The sequence below is a fragment of the Mobula hypostoma genome, chromosome 12, assembly GCF_963921235.1.
Source record: "Mobula hypostoma chromosome 12, sMobHyp1.1, whole genome shotgun sequence".
Taxonomy (NCBI): domain Eukaryota; kingdom Metazoa; phylum Chordata; class Chondrichthyes; order Myliobatiformes; family Myliobatidae; genus Mobula; species Mobula hypostoma.
In genome coordinates this window covers 76,507,714-76,531,241 of record NC_086108.1, presented here as the reverse complement: position 1 = coordinate 76,531,241, position 23,528 = coordinate 76,507,714, and the positions used below count along the sequence as shown (strand labels likewise).

At 38.4% G+C, this 23,528-nt stretch overlaps 1 protein-coding gene across 3 annotated transcripts in view; it reads left to right on the top strand.

Annotated features, from left to right (window-relative positions):
• LOC134355213 (ERI1 exoribonuclease 3-like) overlaps positions 1-23,528 on the top strand; it is a 364,063-nt gene that overhangs the window by 56,944 nt on the left and 283,591 nt on the right. For all 3 annotated transcript variants that reach the window (XM_063064992.1, XM_063064993.1, XM_063064994.1), the window contains exons 3-5: positions 1,059-1,175; positions 12,401-12,460; positions 16,330-16,421. In XM_063064992.1, coding sequence (XP_062921062.1) covers positions 1,059-1,175; positions 12,401-12,460; positions 16,330-16,421 — 269 coding nt within the window. The remainder of the gene's footprint in view (positions 1-1,058; positions 1,176-12,400; positions 12,461-16,329; positions 16,422-23,528) is intronic.

Sequence of the window (23,528 nt, the reverse complement as noted above, 5' to 3'; positions counted from 1 at the left end):
GTTGTTGTTATGACACCACGCAGCCAAATGTTTAATCTCATTCCTGAATGCTGATATATCACCACTTTTGATACAGCTCACAACAGTGGTATTATCGGCAAACTTAAATATGGTGTTGGAGGTGTACTTAGCCACACAGTCATAGGTGTAAAGTGAGAAGTGCAGGGGGCTAAGTACACAGCCTTGTGGTGCACTTGTGCTGCTGGAGATTGTAAGGGAAATGCTTTTGCCAATCCGAACTGGCTGGAGTCTGCAAGTGAAGAAATCTGGGATCCAATTGTACAAGGGGGTATTGAGGCCCAGGTTTTGGAGTTTACTGATTAGTTTTCAGGGGATGATGGTATTAAATTATATCAGAAATCATGATTGTTACCCTTTCCTCAGCCATATGGTACTCTAGGGTGTAAACTATTGCGAGATTTACCTCATTATTGCTGTTTCCTTTTTAAAAATCTTTTATTGAGTTAATAATGGCATGGTAGTGTGGGAATCAATTTCTATTGCTTTCTGGAAGGAGTTTGTATATTCTCCCTGCGACAGGGTTTCCTCTGGGTTCTCCGTGGTCCTCTCACATTCCAAAAACATATAGCTTAATATAAGTTGTGGACATGCTATGTTGTCACTGGAAACATGGCAACACTTTGGGCTTCCAGCAGCACATCCTCAGTCTAGCTTGCTCGTTGATGCAAATGTGTGTTTCACTGTGTGTTTCGATAATTCAATGTACGTATGTCAAATAATACAAATTTTTAATCTTTAATCATTAAGTTCCCACTCTTGGAGATTTTTAATTTTCTGTGCATTGCTGGAACCTTATGAACTGGAGAATTACCAGCAATACTGCAGCTTTATCAGAGCCTCTCACGTCTTAACCAAATGCTTTGCAATATTCTAAAGAATGTAAAAAAAGTTAAACATGATTTCTTCATAGTAGAATAATCATAATTATCATGGTAGTAGACCTATGTACATAACACTAATAAAAATGTTATTTTTGTACGATTGTGAGAGAAGAAAGTCATCTATTTACATATCACTTCTTTCCTTCTCCACTCCAGGAAATTATTGAATTCCCAATCCTCAAGTTACATGGCAGGACACTGGAAATTGAATCTACCTTTCATACATATGTTCAACCAATTGTCCATCCAAAGCTGACATCTTTTTGTACGAAGGTATGGAGGAAATAACCAGGTGTTTTTATCAATCTTGCATGCGTTTTATCCAGATTAATGTAAAATATATACTAAAATATATTTTTAAAACTATTTTAATTTTCATTTAGCTTAGTACTTGTCAAATATTGCATTTGGTGACTACATTCAGTTGATTTATGGATATTTATTTTCTCTAATTTAATTTGGGGTTGAGGAGGTCAACCATATTTCACATTTAAGTGAAATATTCCAAATGGAAGTTGAATGGTGAGAAACTGCCCATAACTACGACATACATTATAGGGTGTTGGCAGAGATAATTCAAATGATCTTAAGTGATGGTTTAGAGATCTCTGGTTGCAACGTGTTAATTGCTGTAATAACTCTTTAGAATAAAATATTTGATTCATCTTGCTGGATTTTTAGTTTGGCTGTTTGATCAGTTGATATGTATGAATCAATGGATCTTTGCTCCTCTAGAGACTGTTGTTAAGTTGATAAATAATCAGTAAGGTTAGTCTGAGAACTGATGAACTATCCCCTAGGGAGTTTACTAGCGATACAGTGAACCAAAATGCAGGTCCTTCCTTACCAAAAATCATTCTAGTAGTTAAATCCTAAACAACATGACAAATGAGTTTGAATTTTATTCTGGGCAAAGTCTGTTCAAAAGTTCATCTTATTGTTAAAGTATGCATGTACAGTACAACTCTGATATTTCTCTTCTCCAGATGGCCATGATATATAGAAAGACCATGCATCAAACCCACCCCCTGCGACAATGAAAAAGAAACAAAACTCACAACCCCCAAAAAACCCCACCCCCTCCCCCACAGATAAAAACAATGACACTAACATCAAATCTAAAACCTCTCCCCCGCAGGGAAAAAAACAGTGACAATAGTAATAAATTTCCACCCCTTCCCCCCTGCAGAAAAAAAAACATTGACAATAACAATCACCGACCCCCTCACTCACAAAAAAAAGTGGCCTTAGCATCAAAACCCCAGATTCCCCCCCATACACACACAAAGAACTAACAGATCACCCACCCACCAATTGACCAGAAGAAAGTAAATGCCAAAAAAATGGAGACCAATATGAAGTACATTACAATCACATAAATCTCAGAACATCGAACAGTCCTTCCTTGACTCAGAACTCACACCTGGTCTGAATTGTGGCCTCCGTTGGGAGTGATCAGTGACCCTCCGGCCTCTGCTGGGAGCGATCGCTGACCTTTTCCGCGTTCAGCTAATGATACTTGAAATTACATAAGTTAGGTTTCAGTTCGTTTCTGACCAAATATGTAACAGCGACCTTAACATATTTAAGCCAAAGTAATTTGGCAGCGTAACAGAATGTATCTTTATTACTTTTGTATATAAGAATGGTGATGGTGTAATTTTATTAGTACAGATGAAAGTAAAGTAAGCACTAACCATAAATGTTTTTAGTAATTCCTGTACTATTAATTAACCCAACTTAAAATAGCTGAATATTATTTTATGTGACATTTAGTGTAGTTTTTATCATTTACATATTTTTGGATATGAAGGTAATTATGAACTTATTTTACTGTTACCAAAGTAATTAGTGGAATCTTTCAATTTCAGGTAATGAAAATGGCTTGTGGATGTTATTTCATTTGAAAGAATTAAACCTTAGAGCAGTATTAAAAATTGCTAAACATAAAGCACAAGTGGGATTTGGATAAATCCCCGTGTTTTAAATGACTTGGTTTGTTTCACTAGTTTGGACATTGGGCTGAAATGTGAAGGTGATAAACTAGCATCAGGAAAACATCCATTAAATGTTCTTGAATAATTATAAGTTTATATAATTGTCACTTTGTTTATGATGGAACTTACTATTATTTTACACTTCAGAAAAATATTCTATAGTGATATTTTAATTCCAGTTAAGGTTTAATAAAGCCATGCAGACTATTTTTTGCAATAATTTTGCAAGGTGTGTAAAAAGGGCTCAAAGGATCACTGGGGACCCAAGTCACCCCAACCACAAACTGTTCCAGCTGCTACCATCTGGGAAACGGTACCGTAGCATAAAAGCCAGGACCAGCAGGCTCCGGGACAGCTTCTTCCACCAGGCCATCAGACTGCTTAATTCATGCTGACACAACTGTATTTCTATATTATATTGACTATCCTGTTGTACATAATACTATTTATTATAAATTACTATATATTGTACATTTTGCCAGAGACGTAGCGTAAAGATTTTTACTCCTCATGTATATGAAAGATGTAAGTAATAAAGACAATTCAATTTTTCTCTTGATATTCTGATATTTTCTGAAGCAGCCCCTTCAGATTGAAGATGATTTTCTTCCACTTCAATTTTGTGAGTTCTGAGTGGTTGAAATGGCCAATATTGCATCCACAGACTTCGCCATAGGTGAGCAGATGGGTAGTACGATTGGTGATGCACCCCTACTACCATTTATGCTGGAAGGCTTCTTCTCCATTTAGAACCATAGAACCATAGAAACTACAGCACAGAAACAGGCCCTTTGGCCCTTCTTGGCTATGCCGAACCATTTTCTGCCTAGTCCCACTGACCTGCACACGGACCATATCCCTCCATACACCTCCCATCCATGTATCTGTCCAATTTATTCTTAAATGTTAAAAAAGAACCCACATTTACCACCTCGTCTGGCAGCTCATTCCATACTCCCACCACTCTCTGTGTGAAGAAGCCCCCCCCCTTAATGTTCCCTTTAAACTTTTCCCCCCTCACCCTTAACCCATGTCCTCTGGTTTTTTTCTCCCCTTGCCTCAGTGGAAAAAGCCTGCTTGCATTCACTCTATCTATACCCATCATAATTTTATATACCTCTATCAAATCTCCCCTCATACTTCTATGCTCCAGGCAATAAAGTCCTAACCTATTCAACCTTTCTCTGTAACTGAGTTTCTCAAGTCCTGGCAACATCCTTGTAAACCTTCTCTGCACTCTTTCAACCTTATTTATATCCTTTCTGTAATTTGGTGACGAAAACTGAACACAATACTCCAGATTCGGCCTCACCAATGCCTTATACAACCTCATCATAACATTCCAGCTCTCATACTCAATACTTCGATTAATAAAGGCCAATGTACCAAAAGCTCTCTTTACGACCCTATCTACCTGTGACGACACTTTTAGGGAATTTTGTATCTGTATTCCCAGATCCCTCTGTTCCACTGCACTCCTCAGTGCCTTACAATTAACCCTGTATGTTCTACGTTGGTTTGTCCTTCTAACGTGCAATACCTCACACTTGTCAGTATTAAACTCCATCTGCCATTTTTCAGCCCATTTTTCCAGCTGGTCCAAGTCCCTCTGCAGGCTCTGAAAACCTTCCTCACTGTCTACTACACCTCCAATCTTTGTATCATCAGCAAACTTGCTGATCCAATTTACCATATTATCATCCAGATCATTGATATAGATGACAAATAACAATGGACCCAGCACAGATCCCTGTGGCACACCACTAGTCACAGGCCTCCACTCAGAGAAGCAATTCTCTACCACCACTCTCTGGCTTCTTCCATCGAGCCAATGTCTAATCCAATTTACCACCTCTCCATGTATACCTAGCGACTGAATTTTCCTAACTAACCTCCCATGCAGGACCTTGTCAAAGGCCTTACTGAAGTCCATGTAGACAATATCCACTGCCTTCCCTTCATCCACTTTCCTGGTAACCTCCTCGAAAAACTCCCAACAGATTGGTCAAACATGACCTACCACGCACAGAGCCATGTTGACTCTCCCTAATAAGCCCCTGTCTATTTGAGCAACCCTGGACCAACAAAACAATTTCTACAAGTCTGTGAAGGCGCTATGCCTTTTCATGAAAGCTTTGAAGACGTCCTTTGAAGGCGTTCGGGTGTTTCTTCTGTCCACCTGAATCTCTTTGTATGATGGAAGACAGTACAGAGTATTTGTTTAGAAAGTCTGGTGTTGGGGCTGCAATTGACCGAATGTGATCAGCATCTGGATGTTGTCCTGAGAAAAGATGCTGACGTTGATTCCTTATCCTGCCTGTGGACTTGAGGGATTTTGCAGGGAACATATTGGTACCACCTCTCTAGTGTAGTTTCAGGACGACAACATCTCAGAAGCACAGAGTTTGGTGCTAGTTTTGTAGGATTGATCTTCAAACACTTTTTTCCCCTCAGATTACCAAAGACTGTATTTGTGCACAGAAAGCAATGATGAATTTTATTATGTGTCTGTATTCGTTGAGAAGTAGTCCTGAGATATGAGAAGCAGTTCTATTTTTCCCAGAGGCTCATTGTGAGCCTTTATTGGACAGAGGGGGTGGGTTGGTAAAGCGTCATATGTTGTAAAATCTAAGGCTCATTCACTCATCTGCTTCAGTGAACAAATCATGATAACTTGGAGCTCTGCCTCTGAGTCTGTGTGTATCCATGTGTCATCTGCATTCTGCAGCTTGATGTCTGAAGTTGGGTTGTCCTTGCTTCTGGAGTAGAGGTGACACAGGTTGAATAGTTTCTCATTTGTCCTGCAGATTAGCTTCACTCCAGTGGGAAGCTTATTGATGTGAGGCACATTACAAGCAGCAGGTATACCTTTCATTTCTATGTGATAATAGAAATGGAATTTGTCTTTCATTACCTTTCATCCATCTTGTAAGCTTCTATTCTGCTGACTTTCTCTTTTACAATGGGGTGCATTCTGCAACAGAAATAGTGGTAAGGCTAACAATGTTTTGTCATGTTAAAGTGTACATATAATTATGAGTTAGCAGTGAAGTAGGCTATTAGGCCCTCAGAAGTATTCATTTTAATTAGATCCTGGCTGATCTGATTGTCACCTCAAGTTTGCATTCCCATTTATCCCCTTTCCTTTTCCATATTCAGTATCTCTGTCTTAAAAATATTCAAAGACTCACGACCTTCTGGAAAAAGTATTTGGCTTCATATCTATCTTGAAGGAATGTCCCCTTATTTTTGACCTCTAGTTTTATATTCTCCCAAAAGTGATAAAGTCTTTTCTATATCCACTTTGTTAAAACCCTCAGGACCTTGTATGTTTCAATCATGGCCACTCTCTTTCTTATAAACTCCAGCAGATAAAACCATATATTTCCAGTTGAATGCGTCAGCTTCCTTCCATTATTCATTTTCCATGTTTTCTTGTGAAAATCAATAATTTCACATTTCCCACATTATATTCCACTTGCCAAATTTTAGACCACTCTACTAACATTTCAGTAGCTCTTAAGAGCTTAATTTTCTCCCTTTTTTTGCATCTTCAGCAAATTTAGCTACCATGACTTCAATGCCTTCATCCAAGTCATTTATCTAAATTGTGTAAGTTAACACCCACGCACTGATCCATGTGGCCCTTTAGTCAGTATATTTAGTTGCTAATCTCACTTTTAAATTCAGAGTGGTTGTCTCAAAGTACACAATTATTTTTCCAATTCCTATTAAAAACAATCCTTGCCACAAATAGACAAGTTTAGTATTTAGAATCTAGGAGAGGAGCAAAAGTTGGATTATTCTCCATCTGATGTATATCTTCTGTGCCTGTGTTAACACACTTTAATGGCATCTTTATTAGTGCAGGAGATGGAACAGACATTCTTGCAATGCTGATTCCCATGTACCTTTTAACTTCAGGCTAGATGGAAACACGTGATTGCAGATGATGGAATCTGGATCAATGTACAAAAAGCTGGGGGAACTCAACGGGTCGGACAGTATCTATGGAAGAAATTGGACAGTTGACTTTTCAGACTAAGATCCCTTAATTTAGACTGGCTGCCTGTTTCAGGCTGGATATCCCTCTTGCCCATTCCTTTTATCCATGGAGATTAATATTAACTCTCAAAACATCTCATCCTCATGTTTTAATTCCCTTTTGTGGCTGTGCCGTACTTGTGCTCTGTAATCTCCCCAGCTGTCTAAATCCCTAAAATTTGCCAACCTTCTCTTTGCCTTCAAGGGTGTTGCTCAACTCCCTGAGTTCCTCCAGTAGTTTGCTTTTTGATCCAGATTCCAGCATCTGCAATCTTGTGTGTGTTCTAAAAATTTGTGTTCTTGTGTATCCTTTTGTACCCCTCATTGTTTCCCACATTGTCCCAGCCATAAACTATTCATGCTGTGTGCTTCAGATTTCCATCTTGAAACTCTCCAATTTTAACCTCTTCCCTTTTACAACCTGTCTACTTACCATCTGTTTGCCCAAGCTATTATTCACTACTTTTATATGTTGATGGTTTAATGTCCTCTTTGTTCATCTGCATTTCTGTAAAATTCCATGAGATGGTTTTCAGCACTAAATTTGCTATTAAAGATAACCTGTTGTGTTCACATAAGAATGGAATTTGTGAGTCCAGTGGTGAGCAGCCCTGTATGAGTCTCCTAGGTCCAGCTGCTAAGTTTGCTTGTTTGTGGCAAGGACTGTAGTGTTAGGAATCAGAAAATGATTTTTTTAAGATTGACGACTAAATAGTAGTTTTGTGGATGAGTTACTTAATATAAAATATCTCAACAAATGATGCAGTAATCAGTTCTGATATGTAAACATGTTTGTTTTTCTATTTTGATAATCATGAATGCTTGGTATGCTAAAAATACCATGGCTGAATCTTTACTAGGAAAGATATATTTCTATAAAACAGGTAGACTTAATTGCATTTTGCTAAATTATAATTCTCACTAAATGCTATTGCTGTTTTTTTTATTTAAGGCCATCGCAAAATCCTGTCATGACATTTCTAATTGGCTTCAAAGTGATGAATTTCTGCTCTGTTCTTGGGGGAGGAAAATCTGGCAGAATTTAACAGCATTTACACTTCACATTGAGGAACCTCCACGCTTTGATAGAAGTCCACTTTACTGCCTGACTGACCTTCCACCCCATTCTGATCGTTCACAACAGTGAATGTATCTCAGCACCCATCAATCAAATCACAATATCATTGTTAGGCTCATAGATTGAGACAAGGTAGTCTCAGAGTCTCGTTTTTCTAGTTCTATTCTTCTTTTCAATTATGCTGTCTTGTCTAATTCTTTAAATATGTTGTATCTCTTGTTTAATAATTTAAAAAAAGATCTACCCAGAACATGAGCAGATATGTCATTCTGAAATTAAGCATTTATTTTATTTCGGCAATATTTTTTATTTCCAGAAGGAAAATTTATGATTTTCTAACAAATTAATGCCAGTGTAGAAATATTTCTGGGCAAATAAAAATCATATACAGTTATATTCAACATAGAGCATCCTGTTTGTGAGCAAGCTAATTTTATAACCTCAGTAAAAACAATTGTAATGCCATTTTAACTGGAGTACTCTTTCAATCCTTATATCATAAACACAGAATATCTATTATTTCTCCTGCCATGTAGTGCTATGGAACAATTCATATTTGAGCAGGCACCGAAAAATAGTGAGTTGCTAGCATGTAGGCATCCTGCAAACCAATTACTTGCGAATTGGCTGGGTATTAAATGAACAAAGATTGTAAACGGGCAAACTTCAGTACCATTAATCATTCAAGGCAAGTTTTGTAGTTTTTTTATGATTAGCACATTCACAGGTGCTCTGTCGTTAATGAATGCCTAACTTGTGTACTGCCCATACACAAATACGAGCATGTTTGTGTGTATGTGGAGCTGGCGGGTTGGATTTGTAGCTGCTGAGGGGGTGAGGGTATCTTCTGATCGACCTTCGGCTTTCGATCCTTGGTGTCAACCCAGGGTTTGCTGATAACGATGAATGAGGAATGAATTCCACCCCTTAATTAAGTCTTTATTCAGTGGGAAAAATGAGGTCTAAAATACGGCAGAGCAAGTTGTGTCACATGTCTGCACTAACACAAAATAACGTGGTCGTTATCACATTTCACTCTGGGAAAAGTGCACTTTCAACTGCATAGCGCTGAAATAAACAGAATCCAGTTTGCAGTCAGATAATGAACAATCCACAGGAGTGAAACCCTGCTGTAAATGGAGTTGATGAAAAAAGATTTACATTCTTTCTCCTGAGTTTAATTCTATCAGTCAAGGCCCAAAAAATTTTAAGACATCGACTCAAGCCTCGGGGGCCGGCGTCGGGCACAATGACAGACTCTCCACTTCTCCCTCTCCCTCATCAGTGTGTTCAGTTCATCTACATTAGCCGTGCCGCTGTCTCCTAGGAGTGTGTTGATCATAGTCTTGGGAGGGCGCTCAGGGTTCATCCTCCCATGCTTGGGCTCCCATACGATGACTAGGCTGGCCGGTAGCTCGGGGTGGTGTAGACAGTGCCCTGCTAGTTGCAGTCTCCTCACCTCGATTTTAGTGGTGAGCATCGGTAGGTCGTCATAGAGCTCGATGTTTGTCATGTGCTGTTGCCAACTCACGTCAAGAGCCATCCGGAGCATTCGTCTATAGCAACCACCTAGAGACTTTCGCATAGTCTTGGTGAGTGTCCACGTCTCGCATCCGTATGTGAGAATGGACTCTATAACTGCTATGAAGATCCTCTTTCTAAGCCCTCTGGTCAGGTTCGACTTCCAGAGTTCCTTCATGTCGTTCATAGCCTTCCACGCCAGCGCCTTCCTATCTTTATGTCCTTCTCCGAACTCATCATTCTTGACCCGAGGTACTTGAAGTCAAAGACTTTCTTAATGGTATCATTCTTTATGGTTTTGAGAGTACCTTTGTCGCAGTTAAGCACCATGTACTCTGTCTTTTTAGCATTTAGGTGAAGTCCAACTTCATTGCACTCAATTTCCACTTTTGTCGGTAGCTGCTGTCCTTCCTCCATCTGGTCAGAGAGCAGGACTATGTCATCTGCAAAATCAAGATCTGTGAGTGTAACTGGTCTGACCCTTTTGGTTCGTCCTGGTTTTATGGTAAAACCAAGCTTGTCATGATCTTTGGTAGCTTGACGCAGAGCGTAATCAAGGACGATTATAAAGATGTAGGGTGCCAGAGTGTCTCCTTGCAGCACACCAGCTAGGAGCTCGAACACTGCTGTTTCTCCGTCCGGCGATACAACTTTCGCCATGGTTTTGGTATAGCTGGACTCTATTGTTCTCAGTAGACGGTCTGGCACCCCGTAAACTTTCAGGATCTTCAGCATTTTACCTCGGTGAATGGAGTCAAAAGCTTTGCGAAAATTGATGAAAGTAAGCACGGCTGGTGGGTTGTTCTTCCTGATTTCCTCGATGATTCTACGGAGAGCAAGTATTTGCATTACTGTTGTGTGCTTCTGCTGAAAACCATTCTGACTGAATTTTAGTTTCGGGTCAATGGCGGTGCGAATCCTGTTCAAGATCACCCGATTGATTAGCTTTGCTAAGATGCAGGTCAAGCTGACACCGCGGTAGTTATCTGTCTTCATGAGGGATCCAGACTTGGGGACTGGGATAATGTTTGAGAGTGACCACTGTTCTGGTTTGTCGCTTTTCATCAGTGCCACATTACGTATGTCCAGCAAGATGTCGACAGGTCGCAGTTCTTCAGGACATCTGGTGGTATCCCATCTGGTTCAGTTTTCCTGCTCTGTTTGAGTGCATATTTGGCCTTCTCCAGTTCCTCAATGGTGAATGGGCTGCCATCGATGTTGACTTGCGTTAGTATCGTGGGTATGTCCTTTTCTTCTTCGGTGATCGTTGGAGGGCTTCCCAGCAGGTTTTTAAAGTAGGTAAACCACGTCTAGACAAACGATTAATTTTGAAGACTTTGGCAATGTGGCAACTAATTACATGCAGCATGGTAACTAAACTGTTCACCTTTGAGAAAGGAATTCTTATCTTAAAATCAAAAGCATTCTTTTTACAGCAAACTTCCATTTGAATGGAGATCTATAATTGTGAGTGGTTAGGTGATTTTACCAATTACAATTTCAAATACAAAGATTTGACTCACAGACACTAAGTGTTAGATTAATTTTGTGAAATATTAGAGAAAGGAAATTGGGATCCTATATACTTTGCCTGGAGTCACTCTAGCATTTGGCTGAGTCACTCATGGATTTCGCAAGATAATTCAGAAGTACTAATACGAATTAAATATATAGAATATGTCTATATTCCAGTAAATGGGTTTCAGTTAACATTATTTCTAATTGCCTGGAAATTCAACCTCATAGCTCTGTTTAGTTTAGTGCTATGCATTTGCAAGTGTGATAATGACCACATTGGACCAGGTCAACTTGTCATCGATTCTACTGTCTTGGCACTCAGGGACTTGAGCTAATGTTTTTCTTTATGGCTCTATGTTGTTCTGAAATTGTAACCATGTGCTATTTGTGCTATGTGCTGTTGGTAAAGTGTTTTGCAACTTGGCCCCAGGGGAATGCTGTTTCATTTGGCGCTATTTGTGTTTGGTTGAATGATAATTAAACTTGAAATTGAATGCTTCTGTTTCAGAATAGCTGAGAGGCAGAATGAGTTGGAGCTTCAACACTGAAGGTGGGAGGCAGTTTTACCTCAAAAGTAGGAAATCCCAGGGTCCGGAATGAGAGAGTGTAACTGCTAGGCAGGTTGTGCAGGTTTTTTGGAAGCTGAGAAGGTGGTTCCACAGAACTACCTTTGTTGGCAAGAAAAAGCTATAAGTGGACACCTGCAATCCAGAACAAAGCATTGTGGGTTATGTGAGAAGTATAGAGCAGAATGGAAATTTGGTGGTAATTGAGGATGTTATCATTGGAGGATAAATAACATCCTCTGTTGTCAAGAATGAGAATCTTGTAAAGTTTATTACTCATCTAGTACTAAGATAAAGAATATCTCACTGTAGATCAAGAGGAACTTGGAAAAACTGGAAGTAAGCCCTGGATTCAAATCATCCTTGAAAGTAAGCAATATTCCCATTGACTCCTGGGAATTCATGGCTCTGGAAGTAGCATTTGGATTGACACTGTCACTATCCATTCTGTGTCGGGTGCACATAGAAACTAAATGTACATGGTTGAAAGAACATCTCCCTAATTGTGTGTCTGGCCAAGTTTTTCCTGTGTTGTGTCTGGAAAAGTCTGTGGGTTACACATTGCTATAATCTGACACCTCTGAACTTAAAGAACCAAGTTGAAACAAGTGATCTTGGGTTATGAAGGGCTTCCTACAAAGAACAGAAGTTTTGATTAATAAATCCTTTTGTTATTTCAGATTTCTTCTGTAATAATAATAGTCATGATTATATAATGCTATACAATTGAAAGCTTACCTGTTTGTAACTGGCTTCCTTATTTTTCATCAACAGCTCACAGGCATTGAGCAGTCCATGGTAGATGGGAAACCAACATTGCCAGAGGTCCTTCAGGTGAATAAGATGACATGTGGTGCCAGATCTTGTTTTGACATGAAAATTTGACTGTAATGTTGGCTTATTAGAGCAAGCTTCTTAACAAAATTAATGTGTTGGGCACTATTGAACCATTTGCTTTTTCACGAGACCCCGTTCATTTCAATATGGTTACCAATTGATTTGGAAACCTCATTAGAAAAGACAAGGTTCAGTAATTCACTGATATTAATGTAGATTAGAATATGCAGACTAACCATTGTGTCTTGATAAGATTGTAAATCATATCAAGTATCGATTCTTTTGGCCTGAATTTTGCATTCAGTGTCCAAGTAGCAGCATTTGCTACTGACCTTGAAAAAATCTGCCTGTAAAGATCTGCTGATCTCTGGCATAACTTCGCCTTTCTTAAAGTCAATTGCTGTCAACGCCGGTTCCAGAAGATCAGCGGTATCCAACAATAATGATGTCGATAACCTGAGCCAGTCACAGTGAAGAATTTTTCAATGTACCAAATCAGGAAGTAAAAGTGAAGATTTTTTTTAAAATCAGAATTTTATAGGCTTGAATGATTATTTAAAATAAAGGTAGAAACTCAAAGATTATAAAGATTAAAATTATTATTTTTATTTTAAATACTTAAGAGGGAAAAACAATCTGCACAAGTATAGTTACTTTCTTGAAATCTGCAGGTGCATTGTTTCCTGATAATTATGGATTTGTGGAACAAAGCATACAATTTTAAAGGCTATTTTTTTACATTGGGGTAGTTTGTAAGTATCACCCACTGTAAAGGTACTTTCTTTTGTCAGTTCAGTAATTTCTAAAGATTAAGCGAGGCAGTGTCTGAAGAAGGCAGCATCCATCACTAAGGACCTTTTTCCCCTCCATCATCAGATTTCCGAATGGTCTATGAACACTACCTTATTATTCCTTTTCTGGTCAGATTTATATATTTTGTAATTTATAATAATTTTGTGACTTTGCACCGTGTTGTTGCTGTAAACCAAAATAATTTCTCATCATATAAGGCAAGGGTGGCCAACCTTTTACATTCCAAGCGTCAATTTTTTCACGCACAAGTTCAGATGCGCCATATAACTCTTGTACCCCCACAATTCTTGTAAAAATATGTTACTATAGAACTCGTGCGTGAAAAAATTGACGCATGGGATGTAAAAGGTTGGCCACCCTGATATAAGGCAATGATAATAAACCTGATTATAAGTCTGATTCTGCACCTGTCAAGAAGTTGTGTCTGATCATAGATGTGTGCTCCAGAAGTCAGTGTTAGTTTCAGAGCGTAATATTGGCTAATGCTGACAGTTCCACAGTCATTAAAAATCTGGACCATAGTTTCATTTGTTAATATTCAATCATTTCTTTATAAACTGTAAAATACATAAATAAAACTTATGAAAAGCCACATTGTAAGTTTATCTTATCTAATTGCATTATCTAAGGCAATGTGGTGTAGCACAACATGTATTGCAAACCCATTGTGGGATCCACTATTTAGTTATCAGAACAGGTTATTTTAGCTGTTCTCAGACTTTACATATGTAATGTAACTGACACTTTTCATGTTACTGTATAGGCAATGTGTAGAATAGTGCAACAAGATTAAGCAAAAATCAATGTGATAATTTTGTACAAATTTTTAACATTGCCAACCATTATCTATCAAGAGAAGGATTTTAGACTCTCTTGCATGATAGATAGGGCTATTCTTAAGTAGCAGTTCTTGTATCCCCAATCCAAGCTATAATACAACTGCAATAGTCATCCATCACCACTAATGGTCTGATCAAATCTAGCACTACCATTTCTTTCTGTTCCATAAAAGAGGAAAAAAAAGTACAACATCATGAATATTCCAGAAAGTGACAGCATTTGTTGGTTTTTTTTTCTTTGCCAATCATTTCCTTAATCTTTTCTCCATTGTATTATTTCCCTTTAATAATAATAAAGAATTCATGGACTTTATTGTCACTAATTTTGACACCATCTGTTCAGCTGCCACTTTCTCCTTATTGCCCAGCAACCACCTTGTCCTGAATTGGGATTTTCCCATGACTTTTCTATTGTTTTAGCTCTGATGTGAATGAAATAAAATTTGTACTTCTTTTCCTTAATCTTTTCTCCATTGTACTCTTTCCCTTTAATAGTAGTAAAGAATTCATGAACTTTATTGTCACTATATTGACAGTGATGACCATCCAAATTCTAGCCACTTTATCTGAAGCTCTAAATTGATTTTTCCTTCTGTGAAACCCTCTAAAACAACCTAACTTCTCTGCTGTTGCGAGCTGAAAAATCAGGTGGTCTTATTTACTTTTAAAGACCCCTTGAATACATTGTTGAATCTCTGCAATCAAACTTTGTATCAAAGGTTGATGACAGAATATTATGACTTCGACTATGACAGATTTCCACTTTGTTCTTTCTGACCTCTGTAACCTTTGATAAGATTGATCACATTATCCTTTGTCATTTTTGTTTCTTTTTGAATCTGCTCTCCAGTTGCCTTTTTGTTCATTTTTACCTGTGCTGTAGCTAAGCCTCTCAGGTGATGGGATCTTGTTTTGCTTTCTGCATCATTACATCTGCCCAGGCATCTTTTGTTTATTCTTTTCCTTTCCTGAACTTCATGCTGCCCCCCCACCCCCATCTGTGCCGACTTAAAAAAATAAGGTACTCACAGCTCCAGTAATGCCAATCTGGCTCTCCAGACATGGATTCAGTTCTGACCTTGAGCACTGTCTGTATGGAGTTTGCATGTTCCCTCTGTATCCACATGATGTCTGTTCCAACCATGGTGCAAATTCAAACCGCACATCAGCATGTGGTCAGATACCCCTCAGAAATCCCAGGTTCCTCACAAACCCCAAAGATGTGCTGGTAATTGGCTTCTGGGAAAATAGTATTGCTCGGAGACTGGAGAATCAGAGGGAAGTTGATGAGCATGTTGAAGAAAATGAGTTACAAGAAAATGTGTGGGGAAATGAGAATAAGGGGAATTCTCTGAAGCTAATGTTTGAGATCTACACCATCAAGCCACTCTTGTACTAGCTAACACACTGATTTCCAGTCCAACAACATTTTGTATACACAAAATAATCTGCGGATGCTGGGGTCAAAGCAACACTCACAACACGCTGGAGGAACTCAACAGGTCGGGCAGAATCCGTGGCAGCGTCCTGACGAAGGGTTCCGGCCCGAAACGTTGACCGATCTTTTCCACGGATGCTGCCCAACCTGCTGAGTTCCTCCAGCATGTTGTGAGTGTAACATTTTGTATATTTGTCGAAGTTCTACGGATTTTCTTTGCAGACTAAAATTCAAAATTCTGTCTTTCTCCATGTGTTGATCCCTTGCTGTCTCACTTTTGCCTTCAGCCACACAAACATCATATGTTGGTGTTCTCAGTTTCAATATTTCTGCTTCTCATCTTTGTTTTCCGCTCTTTTCTTGAAGATGTTACTCATGATATAATAATCTATTTACCTCTTCTTTGTCCTTGTGCTTTTGTAAGAACAGAAATGTTTAAAATGCCAAATATATATATAAATATAAAAAATGGAAAATACTTAGGATAAATTTCTTTATATGGAAAGGGCATGGAGTGTATGAAGACGATATGATTGACACACTTAAGAAGAAATGAGTGCAGAGTAAGAAGTAGTTGTAGAATGTAATACTGACATAGACCTGTCAGGCTTAATAGCCTAATTTTATTCTTCAGACAATTTATGATAAAAATGAGTCTTTGATAGAATTATAGATAAACGGTTAGAAAAAAGTAGTGTTTATAATTTAATTTTTTTTGTGTCCTGGAACTTGTTTCTGTCTTCTTTATTAATTGTTTTTTTTTGTGTATTTAACAGATGGTTGATGACTGGATGAGGGATAATGGATTGCTGGATCCCAAAGTTAATTCCATTTTTGTGACGTGTGGAGATTGGGATTTAAAAACAATGTAAGGAATTGGAATTTACATATGATATTGAGTTGTTAAGGGAATCTTTCTTTTCAATATTTTTATTAGTTTCTACATAGAAGAATACAGAATACAATAAAGTATATATAAAGGTCGAAAAAACAACTACCAATTACGTTATATCTGTTCATAATAACAATCTTATTACCCCATATTCACGTAGGTTAGTCAAAGTTATATTGAAATATACTAATTTATTACAAAAGAAGAATCTAACCCCTACCAAGACCGAAGCTGTTTATTAAGGAGAAAACAAAGGTAAAATACCTCCTCGTACAATAAAAATTAATAATAGCCAACATCTAAATTTAAACGACGGATTGAGGGTTTTGAAAGTTTTGAAAATAATTCAGAAAGGGTCTCCATAATGTTTGAAAGTCTTGACGAGATTCAGAAATTGAACAACGAATCTTCTCTAAATCTAAGCATGACATAACGTCACATAACCATTGAGCATGAGTAGGAGGAGAGACATCTTCTCATTTAAACAAAAGCGCCCTCCTAGCTACAAGAGAGCTAAAGGCCAAAATATGTAAATCTGATGTCTTCAACTCAATATCTTGTCCTGCAACAATACCGAATAGGGCCATCAGAGGATTAGGTTTAAAATTGACTTTGAAAAGTAAAGAAAAAGTTTGAAAAACTTCCTTCCAATATTTTTCAAGACATGGACAAGTCCAAAACATATGAATTCATGAAGCTTCTCCATTATTGCATCTGTTACAGTAGGGAGATATATCCGAATAAAAACGAGATAGTTTATCTTTAGTCATATGGACTCTCTGTAGCACCTTAAATTGTATGAAGGAATAGCGAGCACATAGAAATGACGTATTAACCAGTTTAAAATTTTCTTTCCAAGTTGATGTCTGTAAGTCTTGTTCCCAGAGATTCTTAATTTTGTTTAAAGGAACATTCCTTGTCTCCAGTAACATACCATAAATATTAGATATTGAACAATTATAAAAAGGTGTCAAATTAAAATTTACATCTAGTAAATTCTTATTTGAGCTTATAGGAAATGTGCATAATTGAGATCTTAGAAAGTCTCTAATCTGTAGATATCTAAAAAAGTGAGTTTTGGGTAGGCTATATTTAGCTGACAATTGCTCAAATGAAAAAAGATTTCCTCCAACAAACAGATCCCAAAATCATTTAATACCCAACCTGTCCCATTCTTTAAAAACTAAATCATTCATGGAGGGTTAAAAAAAATTAGAATAAATGGGACTAGAAAGGGAAAATCTCAGTAAACCAAAATAGGGAATTGTTGATATAGTTCCTCCTTATATAGAGCATGGAACATTAGAGCACTGGAACAGGCTATTTGGTCACCCATAATGCAAAATCGTACTGCATATCTGCCCTCATGTGGAAAACAATCCTCCATTCCTTGCCTGGTATAAATGTCTTTTAAACTTTGTTATTGTAATAGCAAAGAATAGGTCATCTTGTCTGAATTGAATTTACTTTTTTAAAAATTGATTTATGGGTCATAGTTTCACCAGCAAGGTCAGCATTTACTGCCCATCCCTAAATGCACTTAGGAATCATTTTAATATTTCTGATGAAGTGACTCCAAAAGTGCTACGTAGGGAGTTCCAGGATTTAGACCCTTTGATAATTAAGGAATAGTCATACGTATCAAAGTAAGGATTGTGTGTGACTTGGAAGAACTCTGTAGGTGATGGTGCTGTCAAGGTTTTTACTTGTCCTTGGTGGCTGACCATGTGGGTTTAGGAAGTTCTACAAAGCTAGCCTTGATGGCTAACTGCACTGCATTCTACCCATCTGTTTGACATTGTAATTTTGACAAATGCAACTGTTATTTTCGTAATGCTTTTGCTAAGCACATTACAAAGTGGAATGGCATTAAATGAAAAGCTGAAGTGTCTGGTTATTAAAGTAGAGGTTTCTTAAGGCAGAGTGTTGAATGGGAGAAGTAAGGAGCAAAAACTTAAAGAATTTGTGCGAGTACTGAAGTAGAGCTTGCTGAAATAGAGTAATAAAGCTTTGGAGTAATTTAAAACTGGATAGGAATTTTGAAATTCTGTACAAGGAGCTTATAGAAGCTATGGATGACAAAAGTGGTGGATGGTTTGCAAACAAGTTCTCTTCATGTTTGCTTCCTTGTTAAGTTCAGGTAGGGAAGCTGGTACAGAGAGCATTAGAATAAAACTGGACTCCAAATGAAGTGTCCTTTTTTTAACACATACTTGACCTAATTCAAACCAGAAAGAATGTTATAATGTAGTTCCAATTTTAGATTACTGGAACTGGGTTGTATCGGTTGCGCATCAGCAAGCAAATCATTAACATTACATTTGTACTAGTGTATTGCAAATTGCATCCATGAGTCCATAGACCCTAAGTTTCACTGAGTAGTTCTCACTGCCAAGATGCCAGCTAGTGTGTCTATATATATAATTATTTTTGCCAGATTTGGCTGTTAATTACTGAAGATTACTTAATACAATTTACAAACCAGATTCCAAGAGCTGTCAGTTATTATGCTTTGGGTTGATGTTTTTTTTACACAATTTCTGTTGAAGCCATTTCTCTTTCTATGGATGTTGCTTGACCTAGTGAGTGTGCCCAGCTTTTAATGCCTGAATACTTTCGTTTTGCAGTTTGGTACAACATTTCGTTCGATCGCTTTTCATTAAAGTAAATTGATATATCAAAGATACATAATATAGAAAAACTCTAAGTAGTTACTGCAAAATTTAAAGAAATGCTCATTATATGGGATTGAGTTAGTTCTGCAATACTTTATCTAAAATATTCTAACAATTGCAGATGCAAAATTTAGTGTGAAAGTTTAGAAAATAAATAGCAATACAGCTATATTTATGTTATATTGACTATATTGATGTTAATTATTGATAGTTGCTTCACCAATTGGTAAACCTAGCAGCATAATCATGGTGATGTTTTAGCTGCAGTGGTTTTTAAAAGGCCTTCCAATAGGCAGCAGAATGGTTACTTATAGAGTCATAGAGTACTACAGAATGGAAACAGGCCCTTTGGCCCATCAAGCCCCTGCCAGCCTGATCTTCTGCCAAGTCCTCTCTATCTGCACTTGGGTCATATCCCTTCAAACCTCTTCCATCCATGTAACATACAAACTTTGCTTGAGTATCACAAATGAGCACACATCTACTGTACATCTGCTGGCAGTTTTCTCCATGCTTTTTATTTATTTATTTTCATTTATTGAGATACATCGTGGAATAAGCCCTTCTGGCCCTTTGAGCTCTGCTGCCCAGCAATCCCCTGTGATATAATCTGAGCCTAATCATGGGACAATTACCAATTAACTTACCAACCAGTACATCTTTGGACTGTGGGTGGAAGCCGGAGCACTCAGAGGAAACCCAAGTGGTCATTGGGAAATCGTACAAACTCTTTACAGGCAGTGGTGGGAATTGAACCCAGGTTGCCTATACTTCAGAGGATATATAGCTCTGAAGAAGTTATTTTAGGTAGTTGATTAATGATAGAGCAAGTTATTGATTCTAAATGTATGTAGGATCGAATTGCTCCATTGTATGTAGGATCTGCTCCAATTTGCCTTTCGGGGCAACTGGTCCACAGCAGATGCCACTTCACTGGCTCTTCGCTGAATCCTGCAACATCTGGATAGCAAAGATATATAAATCGAGATGCTCTTTATTGATGACAGCTATTATCCCTTAAAACTAATCAATAAGCTCCAAGACCTTGGCCTCAATTCCTCCTTGTGCAATTGGATCCCAGATTTCCTTACATGCAGACCTGAATCAGATCTCCATCAACACAGGTGCACCACAGGGTTGTGTGCTTAGCCCCCTGCCTTACCCACTTTACTCCCATGACTGTGTGGCTAAACACAGTTCCAATACCATATTCAAGTTTGCTGAAAACACTGTTGTTCTGGGTCGAATCAAAGGTGGTGATGAATCAGCAGACAGAGGGAGAGTGAAAATTTGTTGGAGTGGTGTCATAACAACAACCTCTTACTCAATGTCAGCAAGACCAAGGAACTGATTGTAGACTTCAAGAGAGGGAAACCGGAGGTTCATGAGCAATCCTCATTGGAGGATCAGAAGTGGAGAGGGTTAGTAGCTTTAAATTCTTGGGTGTTACTATTTCTGAGGACCTATCTGAGGAATTCTAAGTGCAATTGCGAAGAAAGCATGGCAGCACTTCTGCTTCCTTAGCAGTCTGTGCAGATTCAGCAGATATCTAAAACTTTGACAAACTTCTATAGATATGTAGTAGAGAGTGTATTGACTGGCTGCATCAAGGCCTGGTATGAAAACACCAATGCCTTTGAATGGAAAATCTTACAGATGATGGTGGATTTGGCCCAGTATGTCCCAGTAAGCCCTCTAAACCTTTGAGCACATCTACATGCAATGCTGTCATAGGAAAGCAGCATCCATAATCAGAGATCACCACCACTAGGCCATGCTCTTTTCTCGCTGCTGCCATCAGGTAGAATGTACAAGAACCTCAGGACTCACACCAGCAGGTCAAGAACAGTTAGTATCCCAAAACCATCAGGCTGTTGAACAAAGTCAATAACTACACTCACTTACCCATCCATTGAGATGTTCCACAAACAACGATCTCACTTTAAGGATCCTTTATTTTGTTATCTCATGTTCTCATTATTTATTGCTATTTATTTATACTGGTATTTGCAAAACTTGTTGTCTTCTGCACTCTAGTTGATCTTTCGTAGCTCTTTCATTGATCTTGCCATAGTTACTACTCCATAGATTTGCTGAGTATGCCCACAGGAAATTGATTCTCAGGATTTAATATGGTAACATATATGTACTTTAATAATATAATTTGCTTTGAACTTTGAACTTACAATTTTCAGGGGCACTGGTTGATCTATACTTGTTTTTCTTGGCATTAAGCAATCAATCCAGCATACTTAAAGGATAGCCACTTAAGAATGTTTTTGGTTATACTATTATTATAGCAAAAGGCTCATCTGGAATCCACACAAGTATTGATGTCTATCTTAATCTAGATTCCCAGTCCTTTTATCCCAGCCTTCATACCAGGATGTACCCACTGGTTGGGGTGGATTCGGAGTTGCTTACTATTGTGCTGATCCAATACAGACAAGCTAAATAGGATGCCATACAAAACGTACAACAGTGCAGAATTGAAACCTGAGTCACTATGTTCTATTGCTTAAAAGTTCAACTCTGTTCCATTTTTCTGGAAATGAATTCCATTGGAAGAAAATCACTATGAATTTTAAGGTAGATTATCTATTAATACTCCTCTTTAACTTCCAGTTCACAGTTAAAGCCATATGTTTTCTTAGTATTTAAAGTTATGAAGTGACTTGATTGAGTTGATTTAGAGCAGGGGTTTTCAACCTTTGTTATACCATTGATCCCTACCATTATCGAGGGGTCCGTGGACCCCGGGTTGCAAACCCCTGATCTAAAGAAAATCTTCCAATTTTGTGGGAGTTATGAACAAGAACCATAACTGATGTCATTTCCAAATTGATAGAAAATTCATGAGAAACTACCTTTCTGAAATTGGTAGTAAAGGGGAATTTACTTCCACTTGGAGGAAATGAAGTAAATGGCACTTAACTTGTTAAGGACATAAGGGAGAAAGGATAGCAGGATATTCTGAAAGAACTTAATGATGAAGGGAGGGACTGTGCAATTTTGTGTCATATCTTTCAGCATTTTTCTATTGATACCAAACTTGACTAGAGAAAAAAAAGCATAATTTAAATATTTCTCTTTTTGTACATTTAAAATTAAAAACAAAATCATTTCTTGTGCACACAAGAGACTCTGCAGGTGCTGGAAGTTCTGAGCAACACACACAAAATGCTGGAGGAACTCAGAAGGTCAGGTGGCATCTATTGAAACGAATAAACAGTCGATGTTTTGGTTTGAGACCCTTCATCAGGAATTTTTGTGCATTATTTTTCATGGATGGGCAACAGAGAGGGAATAGGGATTTCCCTACAAATTGCTATAACCTTTGCTAGCCCAAATTAAGGATCAGTATGTCAGGTTGTACTGGAAGCGATCACATCATGAGCACCAAATGCAGTAGTGGGAGTCAGCTCTGGCAAGATTTGTAGACCATCACTTTGCAGGTGAAACTGACCATCATCAATGGCTGTGATGCTTCACTCCAAGATGAGCTCAATGCCTTTTATGCATGCTTTGAAAGGGAGAATAAAACTCGACCTGGGCAGATCCTTGCAGCATCTGTTGACCTTGTGATCTCTGTCTCAGAGGCCAATGACAAGGTGTCAGACCCTAATGGTGTACCTGGTAGTGCACTGAAAATCTGTGCCAATCAACTGGCAGGAGTGTTCAAGGACATCTTCAATCTTTCACTGCTCCAGTCAGAGGGCCCCATCGGCTTCAAAAGGATGATAATCATACCAGTGCCCGAGAAGAGCAGGGTGAGCTGCCTCAATGACTATCACCCAGTTGCATTGCCATCTACTGTGCTAAGTGATTTAAGAGGTTGGTCATGGTCAGAATCAACTCCTGCTTAAGCAAGTTCAGTACCTGGACACACTGCCATCTGCCTATCGCCACAGTAGGTCTGTAGCAGATGCAGTCTCACTGGCTGTCTACTCAGCCTTATATCATCTGGACAATAGCAATATCTATGTCAAGCTGCTGTTTATTGATGACAGCTCAGCAATCAACACAATCAGGCCCTTGTTTTAATCAACAAGCTGCAAAACCTGGGCCTCTGTACCTTCCTCTGCAACCAGATCTTTGACTTCCTCATCGGGAGACCCCAGTCACTGCAGATTGGAAATAACATCTCCATCTTGCTGACAATCAACACCTCAAGGATGTGTGCTTAGCCCACAGCTCTACTCCAGCTACACCCATGACTGCTTGGTTAGGCACAGCTTAAATGCCATCTATAAATTTGCTGGTGACACAATTACTGTCGGCTGAATTTCAGATGGTGACGAGGAGGTGTGCAGAATTGAGATACGTAGAAACATAGAAAATAGGTGCAGGAGTAGGCTATTCGGCCCTTCGAGCCTGCACCGCCATTTATTATGATCATGGCTGATCA